At 46.2% G+C, this 22,440-nt stretch overlaps 1 protein-coding gene across 1 annotated transcript; it reads left to right on the top strand.

The window, feature by feature from the left end:
- The first annotated feature begins 675 nt into the window (after nt 1–675).
- On the top strand, nt 676–22,007 carry LOC109486673 (polycystic kidney disease protein 1-like 2). The gene is made up of 22 exons (XM_019790561.1): nt 676–828; nt 1,306–1,402; nt 5,352–5,521; nt 6,015–6,248; nt 6,755–6,868; nt 7,311–7,543; nt 8,230–8,372; nt 8,920–9,020; nt 9,615–9,845; nt 10,254–10,427; nt 10,954–11,069; nt 12,099–12,297; nt 13,227–13,340; nt 14,228–14,332; nt 14,965–15,213; nt 15,960–16,095; nt 16,576–16,823; nt 17,386–17,560; nt 18,053–18,670; nt 19,357–19,500; nt 21,208–21,288; nt 21,640–22,007. Exons 1-22 carry the CDS (start codon nt 676–678, stop codon nt 22,005–22,007), a joined length of 4,203 nt encoding a protein of 1,400 aa, XP_019646120.1.
- Nucleotides 22,008–22,440: the final 433 nt, after the last annotated feature.

Raw genomic sequence — 22,440 nt, 5'->3', positions numbered from 1 at the left:
AGTATGTCTATTGTCCAATCATGCGAAGTGTGCCGTCGCCATGTCATGTGATAAATGTTGGAATAAAAAAAATGAAATGTAGTATAATATCAGCAATTGAGCCCTCACACAGAAATATAGAATGGTTAACAGTTAAGAGTTTGAATTATAGAAATATAGTTTAGAATTTATGAATGAATGACGACCTTTATTGCACATTTTTGCCACACTGGGCTTAGTACAGGTCAAAACAAAACATGATGAACAGATATATACAAGATAAAACTAGCTATCATTAGATAAATTCAACTTCTCCTCGCTTTGTAGTTATAGTAGAGGATTATATATATATATAGATGAAGGTATACGTATGTCTAGTGGCATTAGGAAGATGAACTTTTCTACAGTGCTCAAGTGTATGAAGCCTCCACCAGGCCTTTCTACGGGAATACGGTTCGTAGAATTCAGCAAAACAGAGTAAAATTGGCCAAGGGAGTCCGGCCGCGGGGAGGTAGTTTCTTTCCCTCCGAAGGAGGCCTGTCAAACCTACAAGGCGGCCAAACTCCCCTGGCAAATATTCTCCTATATTATAGCCAGCGTAGTTAGTCTGGTGGAGACTAAAGTGCACGTGTATGAAGTAAGGAATTTATGCTTAGGATATTCTCTGACTTTGGTGAAACTGTTACAGACCTACCGATGGAAATATCCGTCCATGCCGGCTCAGAGCTCAGTCTAGCAGTGCGTGGATGTGGCTATGGTCAGGATGGGCACGGTCTGGTAACTCTGGATGACATCGTTGCAGTGGCAAAGATGACTGAACGTCTCGTGGAGATGAACCCAAAAGATCAGGTATAGTGACACATTCCAAACAATCACGCGATAATGCAAAAATATGCACAAGCGTACGGTTTCATCGTATGTGAACCAAATTATGTACTTAGTAGGTTAATAGTACACACAGTCAAAATTATTATTTCAGTTCATACCATGGTATGAGCTGAAATATTGTTTTTCCTCATGTTTCTTCTCCTGCATGCCATTGATATTGAGGAGCACTACATGGAATTTTACGGTGGATATGGAACAGTCTATTTTGGACTGAGTGTATGGACTGAAATATGCTGTATTTGTTCCATAGCAAATATCTGCCTTTCTAGTCTCGAATGTTCGTCCTTTCAGATTTGAAGGTTTCGTAGCAAATTCTGTAGGTAGTTTTGCTTCATATTAGTTAATTACTCTTGAATGAAATGTGCTACAATGTGTATCACTCTTTTCCTCAAACTTTCCTCAAACTCAAACATTCTTTTCCTGTGTTCTTAACCACAGGAGTTCGCCGCAGCCGTTGTGGGTAAGCTAGTCGGCTTAGTGAGGGACAAACTGGAGGATGGGTTGTCTTCGGAGGAGCTTTCACCCGCCGCATCTGGTAAGAAGATTCCGTCTTGAAGTTTGGATGGATTTTTTTACCTCCATGAAAAATGGAGGTGTTGTTACCTCCATGAAAAATGGAGGTATTGTTTTTGGCATGTCTGTCTGTCTGTATGTCTGTGTGTGTGTGTGTGTCTGTCTGTGTGTGTGTCTGTCTGTGTGTGTGTCTGAGTGTGTTTCCGCAACTTTGTAGTCAGCATAACTTCAGATCGCCTTTATGGATTGTGATGATATTTGGTACGTTGGCAGGTCTTAGGAAGACAAAGGTCAAGGTCATATTGGCCTCCTGGTGGCTGACCTTGGTACTGCAGCAGAACTTCTGATTTTATATCTTTTGTCCTGAACATGCTATGGTCTTGGATTTTTTTGATAGGAATTCCTCACGAAAAATATTGTAATTTGAGTTTAGAAATCATAAATTAAACTGTTAATTACGACCTTCCTTCCATATACAATGAGACAAACCACATCAACAACAATTTTACATAAACTCTACATAAATCATGGAGGTATGACGTCTCCGAATTATTGTTTAACGTTATTTCCTGCTTATGTGGCCCAAAGCAAAGTCTAAGGGGCGACATGTTTGACCCCTGGTTGTGTAATATACCTGGCTGTACGAGGGCGAGACGATGTTACAAAGGTCTATATTTTGACGGCACGACCACAACATCAGAACCAGACGAAATCAATGATCATGTTGACACACAAACAAAACAAGCGCGACCACTAGAAGGTCTGCACAAGTATTATCATAGAGGCAGAGGTCTGTCTATTGTTCTGGCATGCAGCACTGTGTGAGCTTATGTACATAATGGCTTTCCAACACTTGACCACATGCACCTTGTCATATTGTTACAGACAGATTGAAATTCTCATTTTTAGAATGAAGCATTACTATGAGACAGTGTCAAAGAAAGGGTTCGAAATAAAACGAAATTCTAAGTGGCAACATACTCGATGGCATTAAAGGGTTTTATCACTGGGATTCGAATGCATTTTAGCTGTAATGATAACCTCTAGTTGTTTTAAGTTATTCTGCTGGGTGGTATCTACAGTGTGATAACAGAATACACTTAGCAAAATGCAACTTCATGTCCTTTTATTAGTTTTAAAACCATGAGTATCATACAAGAAAACAGCTACTCCGGCACCTGAGTACAACTGTTTCTTGTGTATCTAATTACCTGGATGTCTGACCTTCATCGAGTATCATGATTGACACAATTCAACAAATAAACCCCTTTGTTTGCATATTACATGAGTAGCTTTGCCTTTTCAATCCCAGAGGCGTTAAACAGAATAGTCTGATCGGTTGGAAAATCTTTTGGAACAAGATCACTGTATTTACAAGGATCTTATTCACAAGTATGTCTTATTACTCAAGAAATTCTTTCTGAGATGAAAATGAATATTTCACTTGTATGGCACGGAAAAGTGACCGCCAATGGAATCCTATTTTGAACACTATTGATGACTATTCTATCCAGAATAGCTATGTTTGAAGATAGTGAATGTGTGTTCCTTAGTATCAGTCACCATCAGCCGTCCCTGTGGTGCCATGGCAACAACCCAGGGACTTTTCATATCTGTAGCGATGTGTTTGAGGAATATACCTTTCTTGTCGAACATTTCCACACGTTTGTTTCCCCAGTCAGCTACGATGATGTTACCTGCCCCGTCTGTACAGATACCACGGGGAGAGTCCAGCTGACCTTCACCACTTCCCCTGCCTCCAAATTTGAACAGAAACTGTCCGTCCTCGTTGTACATATAGACATGGTGATTGTCCTTGTCTGACACAAGAATGTTCCCTTCCCCATCTACAGTGATGTACCATGGCCACGCCATCCCCTGTTGCTGACCCACAGTTCTGACAAGTGTTCCATCTGGCCTGAACACCTGTACTTCACCGTGTCCGTGTCGGTGCCAGTCTCCTGTAGTTTGTGTGATGAGGATGTGTTTCCTCCTGGTGTCCACGGCAACTCCTCTGTTCCACCCTGACTGTAGCTCAATCTGCCTCAGCACGCTGCCCTGTTTGTTGTACTGCACAGCAAACTCGCGATCGCCCCGGCCTACCCCAACCGCCCTTCGCAAAACACTCCCCACCACACTCATCACCACCCTCCCTACCACCCACAGGTTCCCCTCCCCGTCCATGGCCACATCATCTGGATACATTTTCTCTCCACTAGACACGACTGTTGGGAACTGTCTGACAATTGTTCCCTGCAGGGTGAAGACTTGGATTCTCAAATTTTCAAGATCTGCCACGAAGATCTCCCCCTCGCCCTCTGTAAGTCCAAGGGGCCAGTTGAACTGACCTGGTTCTGAACCGCATCGACCGAACTGGTTACAAATGGTCTTGGTTGTAGCATCGCTAGACGGTCCAGCCCCTGGGACAGTCACATCTCCAAGTGTACACACGAGTTCCACGCTTACCTTCGGCTGGAAGACAGCAGGGTGGGTTTGAAGTGGATTTGGCACAGTCTTGTCTCTGAATTTCCCAACGACCTCGTCTACATTGGATTCACGACTGAGGAACTCCCTATCATCTCTAGCCATATCCTGCTCTGCCCCATCACAAGCAGCAGACAGTTCAGTCACATCAGTCAACAGTGCATCTCTTTGGCTCTGTACGGCGCCCTTGCTTTCCCTGTGGTTCGTCTCAACTTCAGACAAGAGACGGTCTTTTTCCTCTGTTAGTTTCTGAAGGGTGTGTTCGCAGGCTTGTCGGTAGGCTTCCATGATCTTCTCGTCCGTCTGTTGTTTCTGCTGGTCAAGGTCCCTGTCCTCTTCTCTCAGACCTCTGATGAAGCTGCAGTAGGTCTCCAACTTTTCCCTCCCCTCAGTGACCAAGTCATGGACTGTAGATCTCCTTTCTTCCGCGGCTTTCCTAAGGCCTTTGGTAGGGTGCCCATCATGACCCTCTTCAATACACTCGTTGCAAATTGGCACCTTGCACTCTTTACAGTACAGTCTGACTTCTTCGGAGGGGTGAAAACTGCACTTGTTTCCAGACTGCGGTTGCTCGCTTGTTTCCTGTGGCAGTGAAGCTTGTTGTTGGAACCTCTCACACAAGTTGGCCACAATGCGATTGTCGGGCAAACCAGCGACCCCTGGACTTGGCAGCCTGACTTGTTGACGACAGTTTGGACACTGGAAGGGCGTGCGCCTGCTTGCATGGTCCTGTAGACAGTCCTGACAGAAGGTGTGCTGACAGGGCAGCATCTTGGGCCTGGTGAACAGCTCCAGACAGATGCTGCAGGACAGTTCTTGACGGATTTGTGTTCCCATACTAGACGGTGCGGCCGCCATGATTGTTGTTACTAGCTGATGTCAGCCTCGCCCCACATCAAAGTCCACCGTAGGCTTGTTGTCATGTGCTTATTATTCCCTGACTCTGCAATAAACCTGGGTCAAAAGTGGACGCTGTTTCAAAGGTCTTAAATTATGACAGTACGACCGTACGGTCAAATCGAATTGCTTTATAGCCATTGATATAGAAATCGTTGTACTTCGACAGTGATAGTTTGGATGTCCTTTATTATGTAAATGATGTGTCGAATGCAGCAAGCTTAGGGCCCTGTCACACTTCTGCGTACGTCATTGCGTATACGTTGCGTACGGGTAATTCTTTCATACGCAGCCGTACGCACAATACGCGACATCTTTTCTCGTCAATCAGTCATAGAAGTCACTCCTGTTCAATAACTTTTTATAACCTGGTCAGCATCGTGATCAGTATTATTTGATGTCTTGGGGTGGTGGGACTACGGCGCACTGTTATGTCAACTATGTGTATCTATATGTTAATTATATTTTGTTGTGTGGCGCTGTTAAAATAAGTTATAAACTTGAGTGCAGCGTCACACTGTCCTTGTTACTGTTTTGTTGTGTATTGATAAATAAAAAAAGTCTCACGCAAAAATCTTTGCACCATGCAGCTGTTGTCGATGCCTTCGCTGCGCTGATGAAAGAGTGGTCACCCAGAGAGAGTCGTTCTAACATGATCGAGCATAAAGCCAACGGTACGAGCCTGACACAACCAGACGAACAGATACGGCATCAGACTGGCGTGCAGACGAGACCGACAAAAGAAGAAAACCGAGACATGGTAAGTTTGTCTCGGACGTGACAGCAAAACAAGAAAGCAGCAGTGCAGATTTACCATGTAAAAACATAGCATGAAAGTTCTGTGTTGATACAAGTCATTATGAAACAAAGACTAGAGTTTCCTTCCAACACTGGAATGAATTGGGACTTACCCCAAAATTTCAGCTGACTCCTTCAACCTTGTTCACGGAATGGACCTTTCTACTCTTGGAACGTGACGGCATAGACACGTGACCGTAGTAGCTGGTTATACGTGCCAGATAACTTGTGTCGCCCCCCGTCTCTGTTCTGGGTCGGTCTGTGAGCTCTAATGTTATGACCGCCTCCTTCACTCTTCTTGCAAAGAAGAACATGTGTACTGGGTCTGACAAACGTTCAGCTTTGCAAATGCTGAAAACTATTTGCGTATAATGCAACTTCAATGATCATCTGTCTCTTTTATCTGCAAAAAACATGCGTGACATTTAACACTGTCATTAATTTTTTTTCTCTAGGAAACGCTTGGAGCTCTCCTGGTCGAAGTTGACGAGCTTTCTCGTTCGCTTCTGCGGGGCAAAGCGGAGATGGGGTACCTGCAGGTGGGGACCAGGGGCGTGCGGGTCGTGGTGGGAAAGTCCCCGGGCGCAGACATAGGTGGGACCCGCGTGGGTGTGAACAAGGGAACGGTGACGCTACCGTCAGGAGCTGCTCTGTTCGGCAAGCGTGTTCCGGACATCGCCAGGTTAAAGGTACGTAGGGCAGTCTTTTATTATGTTTACCGAAGGAAAACATATTGTTTTTGCTCAGTTTCTTCCTCTTCTTCTCCAAACCAATAAGGTCAATGACCTGAACCAGACGTCTGTCACCATGGTAACTGGTGTTGGGTTACATGGTGTTGCAGTTTTATAGTATGAGGGATGTAGACTCCTGTCTGACCATATGAATGTGTTTGAGTAAGAATTAGCAGAGAAGGTAATATGCGAAGGTGAACATTATGCATTTGCTTTTCAAATGTTACCTTTCTAGTTTTTTTAAAAATTGACTTTTAATTTCTTACATTCTTGAATTGGTTGTTGTTATCACAAATATCTAGAGTTGATAGCCTGGGTGCCAGACCCATACTACACTAGGCTCAAAGTTATCCAGTGTGCGAGTTGGACAACTTTGGTCTAAGTGTGCAATGGGTCTGGCATCCAGGTTAGGAGTTGGTGTCCGCAGATGTCTTCTTCACTGCTAAGTTTTCCGGTTCTCACAGGTGGTTGGATTTGAGGAGAACCCTTTCGGAGGTCCCTCCGCAAGCGGCCAAGTTGGTTCGTCGGTGCTGAACGTTGACCTGTACGATTCGACAGGAAAGTCCATTCCTGTTCAGGTATTCATTATTTCTAAAATTTTACGTTCAAATCACATCTTTTCCACCCTTTACCGCGAAGCTTTGAACATTGAACCAAGAGGTTACGGGTTCGAATCCTACCTTGTCACCGATCTTGTGCCCTTGAGAAAGGCATTTTTCGCGACTTTCCTCACTTCATTCAGGTGGAAATAAGTACCTAGCTTCGGTTAGAGCCACACCCCCACACGTTAAAGAACCCACCACACCTTTAAAAACAGTACGGGCATGCCCCGGTGTGCGATGGTCCAAACACTTATCTGATTATTCACTACGAACTCCAGGAAGAGTAGTGTGAAATTCTCACAGTTTTCGAGGGGCCATATTCGACCGGTATGTTTGAATTGATCATGATGTGTAGTAAATTCATAGAGAGGACTTCTTAATGCCCGTTTTCTTAACACCATATCCTCTCTTTCGATAGAATCTACCGGAGGATATCCACATCACCGTGCAGAACAACCTCCCGGCCCCGGCGGACGCCACCCTCCTCCGCCCGTACTCACCGGCGGACCACGGTCCCATGGCGTTCCGGTCTTTCGGCATCTCCGGTAGGGAGTCGTACCTGGTGACCGTGACCCTGAAGGCGCCGTCCCGGAACGCTACGCTGTACGGACGCGTGGGAACGTTCCCCACTGAGACTGAGCATGAGTTCAGGTATGTCATCGGCTACAGTTCTAGGAAGTAGTTCCTGGAAAACATATAGAAACGTTTGGGTGTCAATGTACTCTCCAAGCAGAGGTTTAGGGTTATTTTTGGCGTGTTTTTAGACTTTTTCATAACGGTTTCTCTTTAGCACTGAAATGTGAGAAAAAAAATTCCAGTGCAAAAGAGAAACCCCGATAAAAAAAGCCTAAAAACACGCCAAAAATAACGCCAAACCCAAACCTCTGCTTGGAGGTACGTACATGGAATACCTACTACTTTACTAATCATTACAGCATATACTGGAACATGTAAAGTAAAGATAAGTGACATGATATGAATCTTTATCGCAAATTCCTGTCCAGATGGATCGACTAAATGTACAGGTGACCATATGTGGTTTAGAACATGTAAGACATGGAGTAAAGAACACCAACAATACTACATTCTAATTAAACGTTAAATACTAAAATTCTATATCTATTAAGATATAACTGACTGTTTAACTGTGTACTATTGGCCATCTACCATAGTAACCATTGTTAGTCAAAATGTTACTAGTATGACAGAGATCAAATGTAGTAGCAAAGTCGATAAACCGTGTTCAAGTACTGATGATCATGTATTAGCCCAACAGACGCGCCTACATACACTACAGGACACATCCTAAACTAGCTACTGTCGTCTTTCTATTACAGGAAAGTTTTCACCGCGGATGACTTTGACACAGTGCGCACGACTACCCATGGAGATGACGACATAGTGTACACTACCTCTACCGTCGTGCAGCCGGACTTCAGCCACGGCGAGGGCCAGTACATGCTTGGGCTAAGGATGGAAGGTACTTTTTGAACCAAATTATCAGTACATCTAAAGGTGGTGCCTAGTATTACTTTGGTACGGCAACTTAAAAGCATCCAGTGAAGTTTTTAGGGATTGGAAACCAGAATTATATTTCAAAGTCAATATTCTAGTCACTTATCTACATAACGTTACATGTACCAAGTTGACACAACACTGTGTCAGTGTATATCGACATTCATGGAGCAAAAATACACAAAATTCTGACGAAAAACAGTTACTGGAAGGATCTAGGTTGAAAAAAAGGAATAATCTTGAGGCTTGTTTCTGCAGTTTTAAATGCCTAAAGTATGAAACACAGATTCAAATGTGCTAGTGTGGGACAGTATGTGTCAATATCATACTTAATCTTAAGCTCAGAGCCTTTAATCTCCGAGCAGATCCTACGGTAGTAAGACAGTATCCATTGGCTAGAGGATGGTCTTTTAGCCCCGATCGCTAAGGGGTACTCCTCTGTCCACTGTCTTGGAAGTAAACGGCAGGTGTTTTTAGTGATGGCCATTCTGATTCTACGATCTCCGTTGCAGGTTGCACCCCAACGCCGTGCCGGTATGAGATTGAGACCTTCCGCCTCGGCTGCCGGTTCTGGAACGAGCAGGAGCAGCTCTGGTCAGGCGACGGGTGCAAGGTCAGTAAAAGAAAGCATAATAAAACACCTTATCCTGCTTTTCAGCTAATATGTAGCCACCGAAATGTTCTCTCAACGGACAAACTCCCTTGGCACGCTTATCTCTATTTGGCCGATTTCTACTCTTTCCAGCCGCCTCCCCAACCCTGGTAGAGGCTAGCTAATATGTGGAATGTTAGTGATGATATGGAAACAGGTTAGGTGAATTTAATCAGTCAACACATTTTTTACTCTCCGTGAGGAATATTTTCATCTCCGTGAATAGTTTCATCAAGTTGGTAAGTCACTGAAAAAAAGAGACTCTTTTTACACAACCAAGAGGTTTATTCAGCCGACAATTCGATGGCATCTATAGCAGCCAGTGACACTTGTGCTGTATGAACAATATGAACAATATTGTTCATACAATATGAACCAGTCAGATTAGCCCTTTAGGATCTAGGAAGGTGACAGACGGTCAACGAAACGTCGGCTGATTGTCTCTTTATTCAATATTTTCATTTTTCTGTTTCTCGAAGGAATTTCTGTACACGTGTACATTATTGTACGTAGTTAATACTTGAAATTGATGTCTGTGTTTCTTGCCTCCTCTAGGTTAGCCCAGCCTCCTCGGCCAAGCAGACGGTGTGTCTCTGCAACCACATGACGCCGTTTGGAGCCGAGATCGTCACCACGCCCAACGTCATCAAGTTCAAGACGGTGTTCGCCAAGTTCGTCAACCTGAAGGACAACTTAGCGGTGTTCATCACCGTGTTCGCCACGCTGGGTCTGTACATCATCCTCCTGCTGCTGGTCCGGAGGTGGGACAAGCGGGATCTCAGCAAGGTGAGTTCGGCATATTACCTAGCCTCCACCAGGCCTTTCTAGGGGAATACGGATCGTAGAATTCGGCAAAAAAAGAGAGTAAAATTGGCCAAGGAAGTCCGGTCACGGGGACGTACTAGTTGTTTCTTTCCCTCCGGTAACTGCGCGGCTAGGCAAACCTACAAGGCGGCCAAACACCCCTGGCAATTATTCTCCTATATATAACAAGTGTAGTTAGCCTGGTAGAGACTACTTATTACCTTCGTCAGAAGGTTATGTGTTTAGGCACACCTAGGACTGTATAATGTCCTTGTTGGGTGCACCGTGTGTATGGCGGTTGCTGATTTTGTAATCGGTTATAACTTGGGGATATTTGGTAGGTAGGATAAGGTTGGGAAAAGGAAGGTCAAGGTCAATTTTGTGTTTCAGTGGGCAGTGAAGGAGATCCCTGGCAGTCCCGGAAGTGACGCACACGCCGGCCAGTACCTCATGACCGTCCACACGGGCCATGATTGGGAGGCTGGGACCCGGTCAAAGGTCACCTTTACCCTATATGGTGACCAATACGACTCGGGAGTCAGGGAGATGCCGCAGAATGAAAGGGTACGTTACCTCACTGCCGCCATGCTGGTTGTTTAAACCTGGGAGGGCCACATAAACCTCCAGGTTTAACCATCCAATATGGCCGACAATGCATTGCTATTACGCCGTAGTCACGTGAGGACAAACACCAGCCATATAAACCCCCTAGGTTTAACCATCCAATGTGGCAGACAATGCCTTGCTATTACATCATAGTCACGTGAGGGCAAACACCGGCCATATAAACCCCTAGGCTTAACCGTCCAATATGGTCGCCAAATCATTACTATTACGTCATAGTCATGTGAGGGCAAACACCGGCCATATAAACCCCTAGGTTTAACCATCCAATATGGGCGACAATGTATTGCTATTACGTCATAGTCACGTGAGAGCAAACACCGGTACCAGGCATATAAACCCCCGCGTTCGAACTATCCAATATGGCCGACAATGCATTGCTATTGCGTTATAGTCACATGAGGGCAAACACCGGGCATTCCAAAAGATCACCCTACGTTGACGCAGAATTTGCTGCTTGTTTCAGACGTTCGAGATGGCGGGAACGGACAACTTCCTGTTGAAGACGTCTCAGCCCCTGGGAGACCTGATCAGCCTGAAGATGTCTCACGACAACTCCGGGGAGGGGCAGTACGCGTCCTGGCATCTCCACAAAGTGGTCATCACCCACCTGGACACCAATAAGAGGTGAAATAATGTTTTTAAGTAACCATACTATCATAGTGTTTTCGTTCAAGCCCCGATGGATCGAATGGTGCTTGTTTTTGTAACAGTGAGGTTCAAGCGCCACAGACCGAACAGGCTGACTGGTCCGGACCTTTTAGCCTTGCGGATAGTGCGCTGGGTTGGTGAGCTGGGAGCCAAAAGACAGTAGTACTCGCCCCGTCGGTGTTTCATATGTAACACAACACTGCAGATTCTCCACCAAGGTTTTCTCAGAGAGGGTGTTTTATGCATGTCACGCCAGGTAGCAACTAAAAGTGGGGCCATGTGGCGTAAATTGTAGCGTGTTCGGCTCAGGACCAAGAGGTCGTGGGTTCGATTCCTACCATGTTACCGATCTTGTGCCCATGGGAAAGGCACTTTACACGGCCTTCCTCACTTCAAGCAGGTGGAATCGAGTCCTTGAGCTTCGTCCCTGGGATAAAACGTTAAATGGAGGTTCCGTGTTTGGGGCGAGAGCCACGCATTGAGCACGTTAAAGATCCCACCACACTTAACGAAAAGAGCAGGGGTCCTTCCCGGTGTGAGTGGTTCAAACCTTGCAGTCCGGTCGACGTCTTACGCAGCTTGTACGTGTACAAAGTTACATGTACAAAACTGGCGCATAAAGGCGGTTTACCGGTTATGCTAAACAAACAAACAAACAAACAACAAAATACAATTACATTCTGTATGCCTATTTTGGACCGCTTATTCTTCTGTTACTTAAGTTCATGCTTAAGTTAGCTTATTTTAATTTGCCCCTTGATTGTACATAAGTTTTCTTCAGTGATTACTTTATGTTGTATTATATTGTTATTATTTTATTGTGTTTGGGGTTTTGCCCCCCAGGGTGCATTGAAACCCGCCCTCCAGGGCGATATGTTTCTCTGGTTAAATAAACAATAAACAAACAAAGTCGGACAATATCTGGTATCCTGTCATTTCCCGATTCTTTGCAATCTCCAGGACCACGTTCATGTGTGATGACTGGCTGGATGAGGTGTACTCCGCGGGGAAGTTCAGCCGCACCATCCACGCGCAGAGCGAGATGGACCTGTCCTTCGGCCCGACCTTCAAGACGGCCATCAGGAACAAGTTCACGGACGGGCACCTGTGGCTGTCTGTCGGCACCAGGCGGCCTAGGAGCTACTTCACCCGCGTGCAGGTTGGTCTGTCCAGGGCTCGAAATTCATTATTGGGGCTACGTGCGCTGGTGCAACCAACCTAAAAAAATGGGGTGTACAAAATTTTTTAGGTGCCCCATATAAAACAAAATAAGTAGAATGTCAGCAAAAACTTATTTTTTTTTATTTCTAAAGAAAAGTACTACAATGAATGATTTTATCATTTTTCTAACACCTAGATGTTAAGAATCTGATGTGTACTACTACATATTTAACATCTTTACATACCTAAGCCTACGAAATATTTGGGTGGACTGGTGCACCCACAGGAAAAAAATTGGGTGCACTAAGGTGCATATGCATCCAGTATTTCGACCCCTGAGTTAATCGCATCTGTATCTCAATCTCACTTTGGTCTTGGCCTATCAATTGATGACTTAAAATATTAGGCTTTATTAGAACCTCTTTTTAGTTGTGTTCTGTTATTTGGCGTTTGTCACACATAGCCGAATATGGCCCCCCGTGCACTAGCCGAACTCTCCCCAACCATGGTTAGGGGGTAGGTCGGGAGCAGGGTCGGCTGATGTTCGGCGAGATCGGCTACTGTTCGCCTGCACCAGCCAAATGTTTCAAAATGCTTAAAACATTCCAGTGTGGACAGGATGTTCAGCCATGGTTGGCTGGTGTTTGGGAGTAGTTTGGGGCATGGTTGGAAGTCAAATTTGACTTAAATTCAATTCAAATTCGATTCGATTCGTACAGAAAAGGTAAGCGTAGCCTAAATCTGGCCAGACTGCTCCCATGGCCCAAACTTCAACCAACCTAGGTTGGCTGGTGTGCAGGAGAAGCTTTTGAATGTGTGAGAGAGGCTTGATTTTTAAAAGGCATCTTGGATACCTACACTAACTTGCAAACAGTACGTAAAGATAGCTGATAGATACTTAAGTCATTTTCTGTGTTCTCCTCCCAGCGCCTGTCGTGCTGCCTGTGCCTGCTGTACTGTAAGATGATCGCCAGTGCCATGTGGTTCCGCACGGCGGGCCAGGTCGCTTCTCCCGCTCTCTTCACTATCGGACCAGTGGACGTAAGGCCAATCAGTCTAATCAGTCTATCATTATCAACATTGTACGTTGAATACGGTGGAAGCCGAAACGTATTTTATCTCCAATTGTACCCTCTACAGCAATGAACGAAATGAACTCTTTGACGTAGCTTCCAAATTCTACCCAAACTTTCACACACATACAAATGAAAAGTAAACTACTCTCCTCTTAACATCCGAAAACCCACAAATTACAGAAAAAGTGGGATCCTTTGTCTTCCTCTGTCTTCAAAAAAGAAGTCAAACCCAGTAGTTTAACTAGTAGTTTCTTAGTAGTTCTATGTGTACTAATTATCTGTTTTTATACCAAATGTTTCTTCTGTTCATGCAATTAGCCCTCGGGCATGAATTTGCAATGAATTTGCAATTCTCAGTTTTCTGTCATTCAGTAAAGCTAAGAGTCAGTGTCGGTAAGTCACTGAGTAAAGAGACTCTTTTTACACAACCAAGTGTTTTATTCACAGCCGACGTTTCGGTGACCGTTTGTCAACTTCCTCGGGGCACCGACACAGGACACCTGTGCTGCTGTGCAATGTGAACCAGTCAGAATTGCCCTGAGGAAGGTGACAGACGGTGAACGAAACGTCGGCTGTGAATAAAACATTCGGTTGTGTAAGAAGAGTCTCTTTACTCAAGGCTAAGAGTGTTTTTTCTGCCTCCTTGATATTTCAAAGTCCGTATTAAGACATGAGAGTGTAACTCTTCTATTACATAGATTCTCCAAGATTGTATATTTCACACGATTTTCAGGCCTTTGTTTAGCCACAACAACAATAAGGATGTAATACGTATCATACAGCCCTCTCTGCAAAATTCATTGCCTGTTTCGGCCATAAAAAGGAATGAAGAAATGTCGTGATTCGTTACAGATAACCACCCAGCAGCTGTGGATCAGCGTGGTCACCACTCTTCAAATCTTTCCCGTCAACTTCGCCATCGTGCAGATCTTTCGCCGCTGCCGCCCCAAGGACAAGGCAAGTGATCTATACTTTAATTTAAAGTTTAAAACTTAAAGCTTTTGTCACACATTTAGAACCTTCCCCTGAACATGTTCCCGAGCAGTCTGACCAGATTTAGGCCACGCCTACCTATCCATACGAATCAAATCAAATTTGAATCCCAAACACGACACCATCTACTCACGAACACATGTCAAGCATCAGCCAAACATGGATAAACCTCTCGTCCACACCAGAATGTTTTAAACATTTTAAAACTTTCGGTTGGGGCATGTACAGCCGGACAGTAGCCGACCTGGCCGAATACCAGCCAACCTTGTCCAATACCTACACCTAACCATAGTTGGGGGTGTTCGGCTAGTTTTCGGGGTCGTGTGGTGTAAAGACAAAGCTCAGCTCGGAACCAAGAGGTCCTGAGTTCGAATCCTGCAATACCACCGATCCTGTGCCCTAGGGAAAGGCACGTTACCCAAATTTCCTCACTTTACTCAGGTGAAAATGAGTATGTCTGTTGTCCGTGAGTTTGTCTATTATGTTGGTGGCGGCATAAAATTAAGTTGAAGAAACTTGGGTGTACCGTCGTCATGTCTTGTGATAAATGTTGGAATAGAAAAAAATGTGTATATCTGTTTCTCTGACACAAACAGGAAGGCGTGGACCCAGCGGGAGAAAATCCCAAGTCCGCGAAGTACCAGGTGAGGAAGAAGTGGAGGGCGTCCATGATGCCGCACTGGTTCATCTACCTGGCCTGGGCAATGCTGTTCCTGGCCAGCCTGGCCTCGGCGTTCTTCCTCGTCCTGTACAGTATGGAGTGGGGCAACGACAAGTCCATCCAGTGGCTCACCACCTTCGGGCTCTCCTTCGGCCACTCCATGTTTATCGTACATCCTGGGAAGGTAAGTTTTAGTTTGGTTTAGTTTGGTTGGTTGGTTGGTTGGTTGGTTGGTTGGTTGGTTGGTTGGTTGGTTGGTTAGTGTGCCAATTTACACTATTCTTCCTGGAGACCATGCGTAAATCATTACCGTGTGGCTAATATGACTAATATGCTAATACGTGTTTAAAGTTAAGACTTTTGGTCCAACACAAAAAATTCTCTCACCTAGAGCTTTCGACCAGTCACTCTGGTCTTCCTCAGTAGACTGACCCAGTGAAGCTTGTCACGTTGTCACTGGGTCAGTCTACTGAGGAAGACCACAGTGACTGGTCGAAAGCTCTAGGTGAGAGAATTTCTTGTGTTGGACCAAAAGTCTTAACTTTAAACATGTAACTACCAACACAGATGAACTTTCATGATAATATTTCATTTCATATGCTAATACGTTTGCAAGGCCTTCATTTGGGTAACTTCGAGTTAGTGGACAATCGCACACCAGGGCATGCCCTACTCTACCGTGTTTTTTTAACGTGCGTGGAGTGTGGCTCTCCCCAGACACGGGACCTCATTTAACGTCCTGTCCTAGGAACGTCCCTAACCGAATCTAGGTTCTCATTTCCACCTGAGTATAGTGAGCTAAGTCTTTATCAAGGGCACTCTGTGACGTGTCAGAATTCGAACCCCTGACCTCTTGGTTCTGAGTCGACCCCACAAGTTTTCACACAAGTTTTTGATCGAATTCCAACAGATACAATCCTTGTTTTCCAGGCGGTTTTTGTGGTGCTGGTGATGACCATCCTGTGCCGCCGGCGGGTGAGCCAGGGACCGGGGGACATGATGATGGACGAGCTCATCTTTACTACAGGCGGGTCGCCTGAGCCCGAGCACAACGTGCCTGCTTCTGGTAAGCCGATTTTGGCTATAGCTATACCTATGGCTATGCCTGCTGCGTGTACACGTTTATACGCAATTATAAGAGTTTAATTTGTCCTTAGCCTTAGGGTGGAGCCCATCTCCAGTTCAGTAGCCCCTGAGCCACACAATTCTGCAATAACTACAGCAGGGGGCTAGTCCACTGGCACTGGTGTGTGTTCAACTCCCAAATGCTGAGTGCTAAGAAAATAGTGCAGAGAAAACAATATGTACCATTTTTATAGTCTTTGGTATGCCGGGAGCGAACTCACGACCTACCGAATGCAAGGCGAGCACTCTACCCACTTGGCCAATGCACCGGTTACTTAGTATTATAAGAGCAGTGCATAGATAATTTTTGTGAAACAAGTGTGTACATTGTATCGATTAAACGGTCGGGTACGGCCTGTATCAACACATTGAGGGTTGGCATTTTAAAACTCATCGTATTTTTTCTGTGTTTCCTATGCAGAGCCTGTCGCTGACACCTCAAGCAAGGATAGCGAAGAGTCAAAGGACACCGCCACCGCCCGCGTGGACGTCGCCAAACAGCGCAAGCAGAAACGGAAGAAGGACAAGCTGCTGCGGTTCGGGAAGCAGTTCGTGGCGTACATTCTGTACGTCATCTTCGCCCTGATGGTTGTCAACGAAACTTGGGAGCCGACGGCCTACCACGCACATCACGACATGAAGGGACAGCTTGTCGATGGCTTTGACAAGGTAAGCGTAAACGTGTTCTAGGTTTTCGAATGAAAACTCATATAGTGTTGTAGAATAATGGACTTAAGATGGTAGAATCCATAGTTATTGAGTTAAAGCTTTGTTCCAACACAAGAAGGAACTCACCATAAATTTTCGATCTCGTCAACCTTCGTCATATGTATGACACACTCGCTGACTCTCCGGTTCTCTTGGAGTGCTCTTGGTTTAATACGTTCATTTTAAGAAATAGCAAAATCCCTGATTCGGCGGCATGAAAACTTGAGAAATTTGCTATCATTGATTATCAGACTTCGGAGAAGTTCCTTGTTTTTTTTAATATTAATTCGAACATTTCATGACTAGACGTGTTGACAGCACACTCAACTTATTATATACCACCACCAACGCAGAGGGCAAATACAGGACAAGACAATACTCATTTTCACTTGAGTTAAGTGAGGAAAGTCGTGTAAAGCGCCTTTTCCAAGGGCGCCGGCACAAGATGGTGGCATGGCAGGGTTCAAACTCGGGACCCCACGACTTCCTTGTTGACATGTCAAATGTATGTCTTGATGTCTAGGTCCAAAAACGGGAGGACATCCTTCTGTGGATGAGGGCAGCGTTCACAGATAACCTGTACCCGGAGACAGAGTACAACGGCGGAACGATCAGCTGGGAGGAGCGGGTTTTCATCCATGATGTGCGGGCATATCGCCTCGGTCCCGTTCGGATTCAACAATGGAGGGCCGAAACAGGTACATTACTTTTTTTTGTAATCCAAAGTTTAACTTCTGGCTGCTGATGCTGCCCTTTTCATTATGTTTAAGTTCGTAGAAGGTAGCATATTGTTTTTGCTCTGTTTCTTCTTCCTCTTCTTCTCTAAACAAATTAAGGTCAATGACCTGAACCAGACGTCTGTCACCATGGTAACTAGTGTTGGGCTACATCATGTTGCAGTTTTATAGCAGAAGGGATTTAGATTCATGTCACCATATGTATATTTTTATTTTATTTTATTCACATGGATTTTTGAGCATTGGATAGGAAGCACTTGTAGTGCTTATGTGAATCTGTTGCTCATAAAACATAATACAAATATGTATATGAATGTGTTTGAGTAAGAATTATCAGAGCAGACCATATGCGAAGGTAAACATTATGCATTTGATTTGCAAATGTTACATTTCTACTTCACAAGATGGCTTTTTGATAGTATTTTGCTACATGTATAAACTTTGTCTTTACAGAACCCTGTACTGTGACGAAGCCCGCGCTCATCCACCTGACCAAGAGATGCCTGCTGCCCTGGCACGACAGCTTCCGACACGGCGGCAACTTCTTCACCAATGTCACCGCATCCGCGCTGCACAAGGCGACCACCTCGTACGGGCGCGGCGGGTACACCGTGGACCTCGGAGAAGACCCGGCCCAGATGAGGTCAGTCTTGACCGCGATGATTCGGGGGCATTGGCTGGACAGGCTGACGTCCACCGTGCAAGTCGACTTCTCCCTCTACAACGCGGACGCGTCGATGTTTCACGCGCTGAGGCTCGCGTACAAGTTTCTACCGACGGGCGACGTGGCCGCAAGATTCTCGGCGAATTCGTTCAAGACCATCAACAACAAGGGGGTGTATGCGACCGTGGTGTTCCTCTCAAAGGCTGGCTTCGTCGGCTGCGTCATCTACCTGGCCTTCAACCTGTACAAGACGGGGAAGAAGGAGGGGAAACTGTTCTTCAGCAACTATGACAACCTGTTGGAGGTGGCTTCCCTGTTTGCCTCGCTCGTGGTCATCGCTTTGGATGTGGCCAAAGTCGTCATCAAGCAACAGACGGAGAGCAGGATTCACCAGCAGCGTAACCAAGGTACGTCGTTTCAAGTGCAAAGTGTAGGGTCCCGATTGCGCCGGTGCCCGTCGGGGATATAGTCCCGGCCGGTCCCCGTGGCTAGTCGGTGACGGTCCCGGTGGACTGCCGACAACCGAAGGGGTACCTCTCGGTGTTCTTATGGTTAGGTCTCGGCGTCTTTTTGTCAGCGGGGCCCGGGTAGAATTTAAGTCAGAACTAAATTCTTCTCGGGTCCCGGCCGGGCCGAAAAATAGCCCGGCTGTCCCACGCGGTCACGCCTTAAAGTGCCGAAAAAAAAACACCCCGGGAACTATAGCTACCCGCGGCAAAGCCCTTTTTTTCAATTGGGACCTAAGCATAAGCCGATGCCATACAGCAGGAAAGTCTTGGTGCTCTAAAATGGCATTTTCATTCAGTGATAATACGGCTAGCTCGTGTCCTCTCGATCACTTATAGAGCGGCCGAGGTCACAGAACCCATCCAATACAGCAAAGCAAAAAAAATACGCTCAACTCTCTGGTAATATTGAAATTCGAAAACTTTCAGCTAGGCGATTCACAAATGCAGTCGTAGGTCGTTGAAAGTGTGACGCCGGCTTTAGAGAAAGGAAGGTCGAGTACGACAAACCTATACTGTAATATTGGCTGACGTTGGATTTGATTCCCGTAAAGTATTGTTTACGATCATTGTTATTTTTGCTACAGTGGACAGAAGCTTCATAGACCTGGATCAGGCCGCCCAGGTGAACGAGTACTTCGTGAACGCCGTGGCCGCCCTGGTCTGCTTCACCACGCTGAGGCTCTGCCGCTTCCTGGACCAGATCAGCGCACGCATAGAGTTCTTCTCAGGTAATGCCTAGGTCACAATTCAAAATCGGGAACTGCGCGGCGCTCCGATGGGCTGTTTTTTGCGCTATTGGACGGGGCCCCGTCGGCCTTTTTTTTGACACCGTGCGGGTGCCGATTTGATTTTTTTAACTCGAACATAAAATCACCCCGGGCCCCGAGACGAAGCAGTGACCTAATTGTGACCATGACAGCCGGCGTCAGGATCGGGAACATGCCGCGCGGGCCCCGTCGGAAATGTGACTCCAGCATAATGATGAGAACTATGACGTGTTGGCACTATGCAGGCTGACTATATGTTTTAACTTTTACACATATTACTATTTAAACAATAATATTAAGCTCATTGGAGTCTTTGAAACTGTGCTTTATGCTTAGGTCACAATTCAAGAAAGGGGCCCGCTCGGCGCGTGTTCGGCGTGTTTTTTGGCACTACCGAACGGGACCTGGACGGAGACCGGCGGGCTTCCCGACGGCTGCCGGCCTATTTTTGGCCCCGCACGGTCGCCGAATCGATTTTAACTCAGAGTTAAAAACACTTCGGGCCCCGTTCGGCGAAATACGCCGAAGCGACGCCGTAACCTCACTGCCCGGGACCCGTCGGGCGGCCGAACAGGCACCTGCCTAAGATTATGACGTCACATGTGCTGATCAGTGCATCAGCTGGTCAGGAAAAGGGGGTTATAGGGAGCATATATAAACTCCTGCCTCAGACTACGTCGCACAGTTCACCACGTGTGTGTTACATCGTGTACTTGTGTGTGTTACACCTTGTATTTGTGTGTCAGAATGTCGAAGGGCAAGGGAAAACAGCCGGCACGGCTCTCTTGCCAACTTCATAAAACAGATCATTACAGGAATAGAATGTGTCTGACATTATCTCTTGTTACATCATATGCCTTCGTAATAAAATGGAATCAGAAGTTATTGGCATTTATTTTCAGTCCAAATTTCAAGAGAAGTAACGATATTCAGTGGTTTTATTGCTCAATAGCAAGGAGTTGCCACGGTACACTTCCTGCGTCACTGCTGAAGTACTTCCTGCGTCACTGTTGAAGTACTTTCGAAAGTAGGCCCTCAGTTACTTTTGCGACGCACCAGTTCTGCCTGCCTCTCTTCTTCAGCTACCAATGCCAGAAGACCTACATGTGGGTTGTCACCAATCTCAATCTCAGACGGGCTTGTAAGTTGTTTGCATGTTGCACTGAACGCTGCATCGCCAACTTCAGTCTACTCTTTACTTGACGTGTACTCTTTACTTGAAGTGAACGGTAGCAGGCAGTGCAGCGCTTATATATGTACCTGCTCAAAAACACGAGAGGAGCCCGTCGGGATCCCGCCAGGAACCCGCCAGGGACCTGACAGCTGCCCGGCCGAACTGTAAGAGCCGGTCGGCACCCTACCACACGCCGCACGGGTCAAGGCGGGCGACTGACCGGGCACCGGACGGGTCCCTGACAGAAACCGGCCGCAAAAGTTTATGAATATTAATGAGAGCCGCCGGCCGGAGCACAAGCAGGCCCCGACAGGGAGCCGTAAAGAAACATTTAATTGTGACCCTGACAGTACGGCGCACGCTCGGCGTCATGACGCCGGCCGGCGTCTACGCCGAGGACATGCCGAACGGGCGCCGTTTCAAATGTGACCTAAGCATTAGCATCAAATACTTCATGCCCTACTAATTGATTAATGTGTTTTCTTCCTTGCCAGATAACGTTCGTCTCTGGGCAGGGCATATGCTGGGATGCCTGATCATATTCCTGATGCTCATCGCAGGATACAGCATGTTAGGTGAGTCTGAGTCAGTAGCGGTCTTGCAGCACGGGTGTTTGCGATGCTCAAGCGCGATGTCATGGATGAGACGTGTAACTGGGATGTTGTGGCTTCCCGGGTTCGAATCCTACAATGCCTGCCCTCGGCCTCGGCACTCTACATGCCTTTCATCACTTAACACAAGATGGAAACACGCTGAAAACTTGAGTGTATCGTCACCAATCCCTGTCATTAAGTGTTGTAATTGAAAAAAAAAGAAACGCGTAACTTCAATTCTTGGACTCCATCCGAAAGAAACATGAGACTTGGTGTGTAACTCCATAATCAGACACTGTTACGAATGCAACATTTCCTTTGAATTCTTTGCAGGGACGCTCCTGTTCAGCCCTTACCTGCGAGGGTACAAGTCCCTGCCCGACGCCAGCGCCAGCCTGCTGCTCATGTTCTGGAAGAAGAACGACGTGGATTGGCTGGGGCTGAACAAGGGCATCCTGGGACCGATGTACGTCTTCAGCTTCGCGGGCGCGACGGTGTTCCTCATGTTCCACCTGACGGCGGCGGTCATGCTGGGCGCCACGGCCTTGGTCAGGGGGGAACGAGCCGGGAAGGGCGGAGGGAAGAGCCAGAGTCGCCCGAAGGCTAAGGGAGGCAGACGCCTGCCGTCTGGGAAATGGGTGAAGTATCTGAAGCCTTCCCGTGGCGAGGCCACTGTGCCTACCTATGAAAGCGAGGTGTAGGCAAGGAATGTATGTGGGGTCGTGTGGCGTAACGGCAGAGTGAAATGAGTGAAAACAGTAAATAGTAATAATTGTCTATTGTCCTCTGCGTCGGTGGCGGCATAAAAACCATGATCAGTTGAAAACTTGAGTTTGCCGTCACCATGTCTTGTCTCTTGACTCGGAACTTAGAGGTACCGGGTTCGAGTCTGGAAATGGCACCGATCTTGTTAATGTACCCTTAGGAAAGGCACTTAACAGGACTTTTCCTCACTTAACCCAAGTGAAAATGATCTGTGTTTTTGGCGGTATAAAATAAGTAGTGCTGTCACCATGTTTAGCTAGAATATATTTAAAAAATGGATGTTAAGAGTCGTTTTAGTTGACAGAATTGATGACTGTACAATTTCATCCTCTTACTGAGAATGTATGTAATAAGAAGCCGTAATTTGAT

Source organism: Branchiostoma belcheri, unplaced genomic scaffold (genome assembly GCF_001625305.1).
Source record: "Branchiostoma belcheri isolate BF01 breed outbred unplaced genomic scaffold, Haploidv18h27 scaffold110, whole genome shotgun sequence".
Classification (NCBI taxonomy): domain Eukaryota; kingdom Metazoa; phylum Chordata; class Leptocardii; order Amphioxiformes; family Branchiostomatidae; genus Branchiostoma; species Branchiostoma belcheri.
This window is presented reverse-complemented; position numbering and strand designations above follow the sequence as displayed.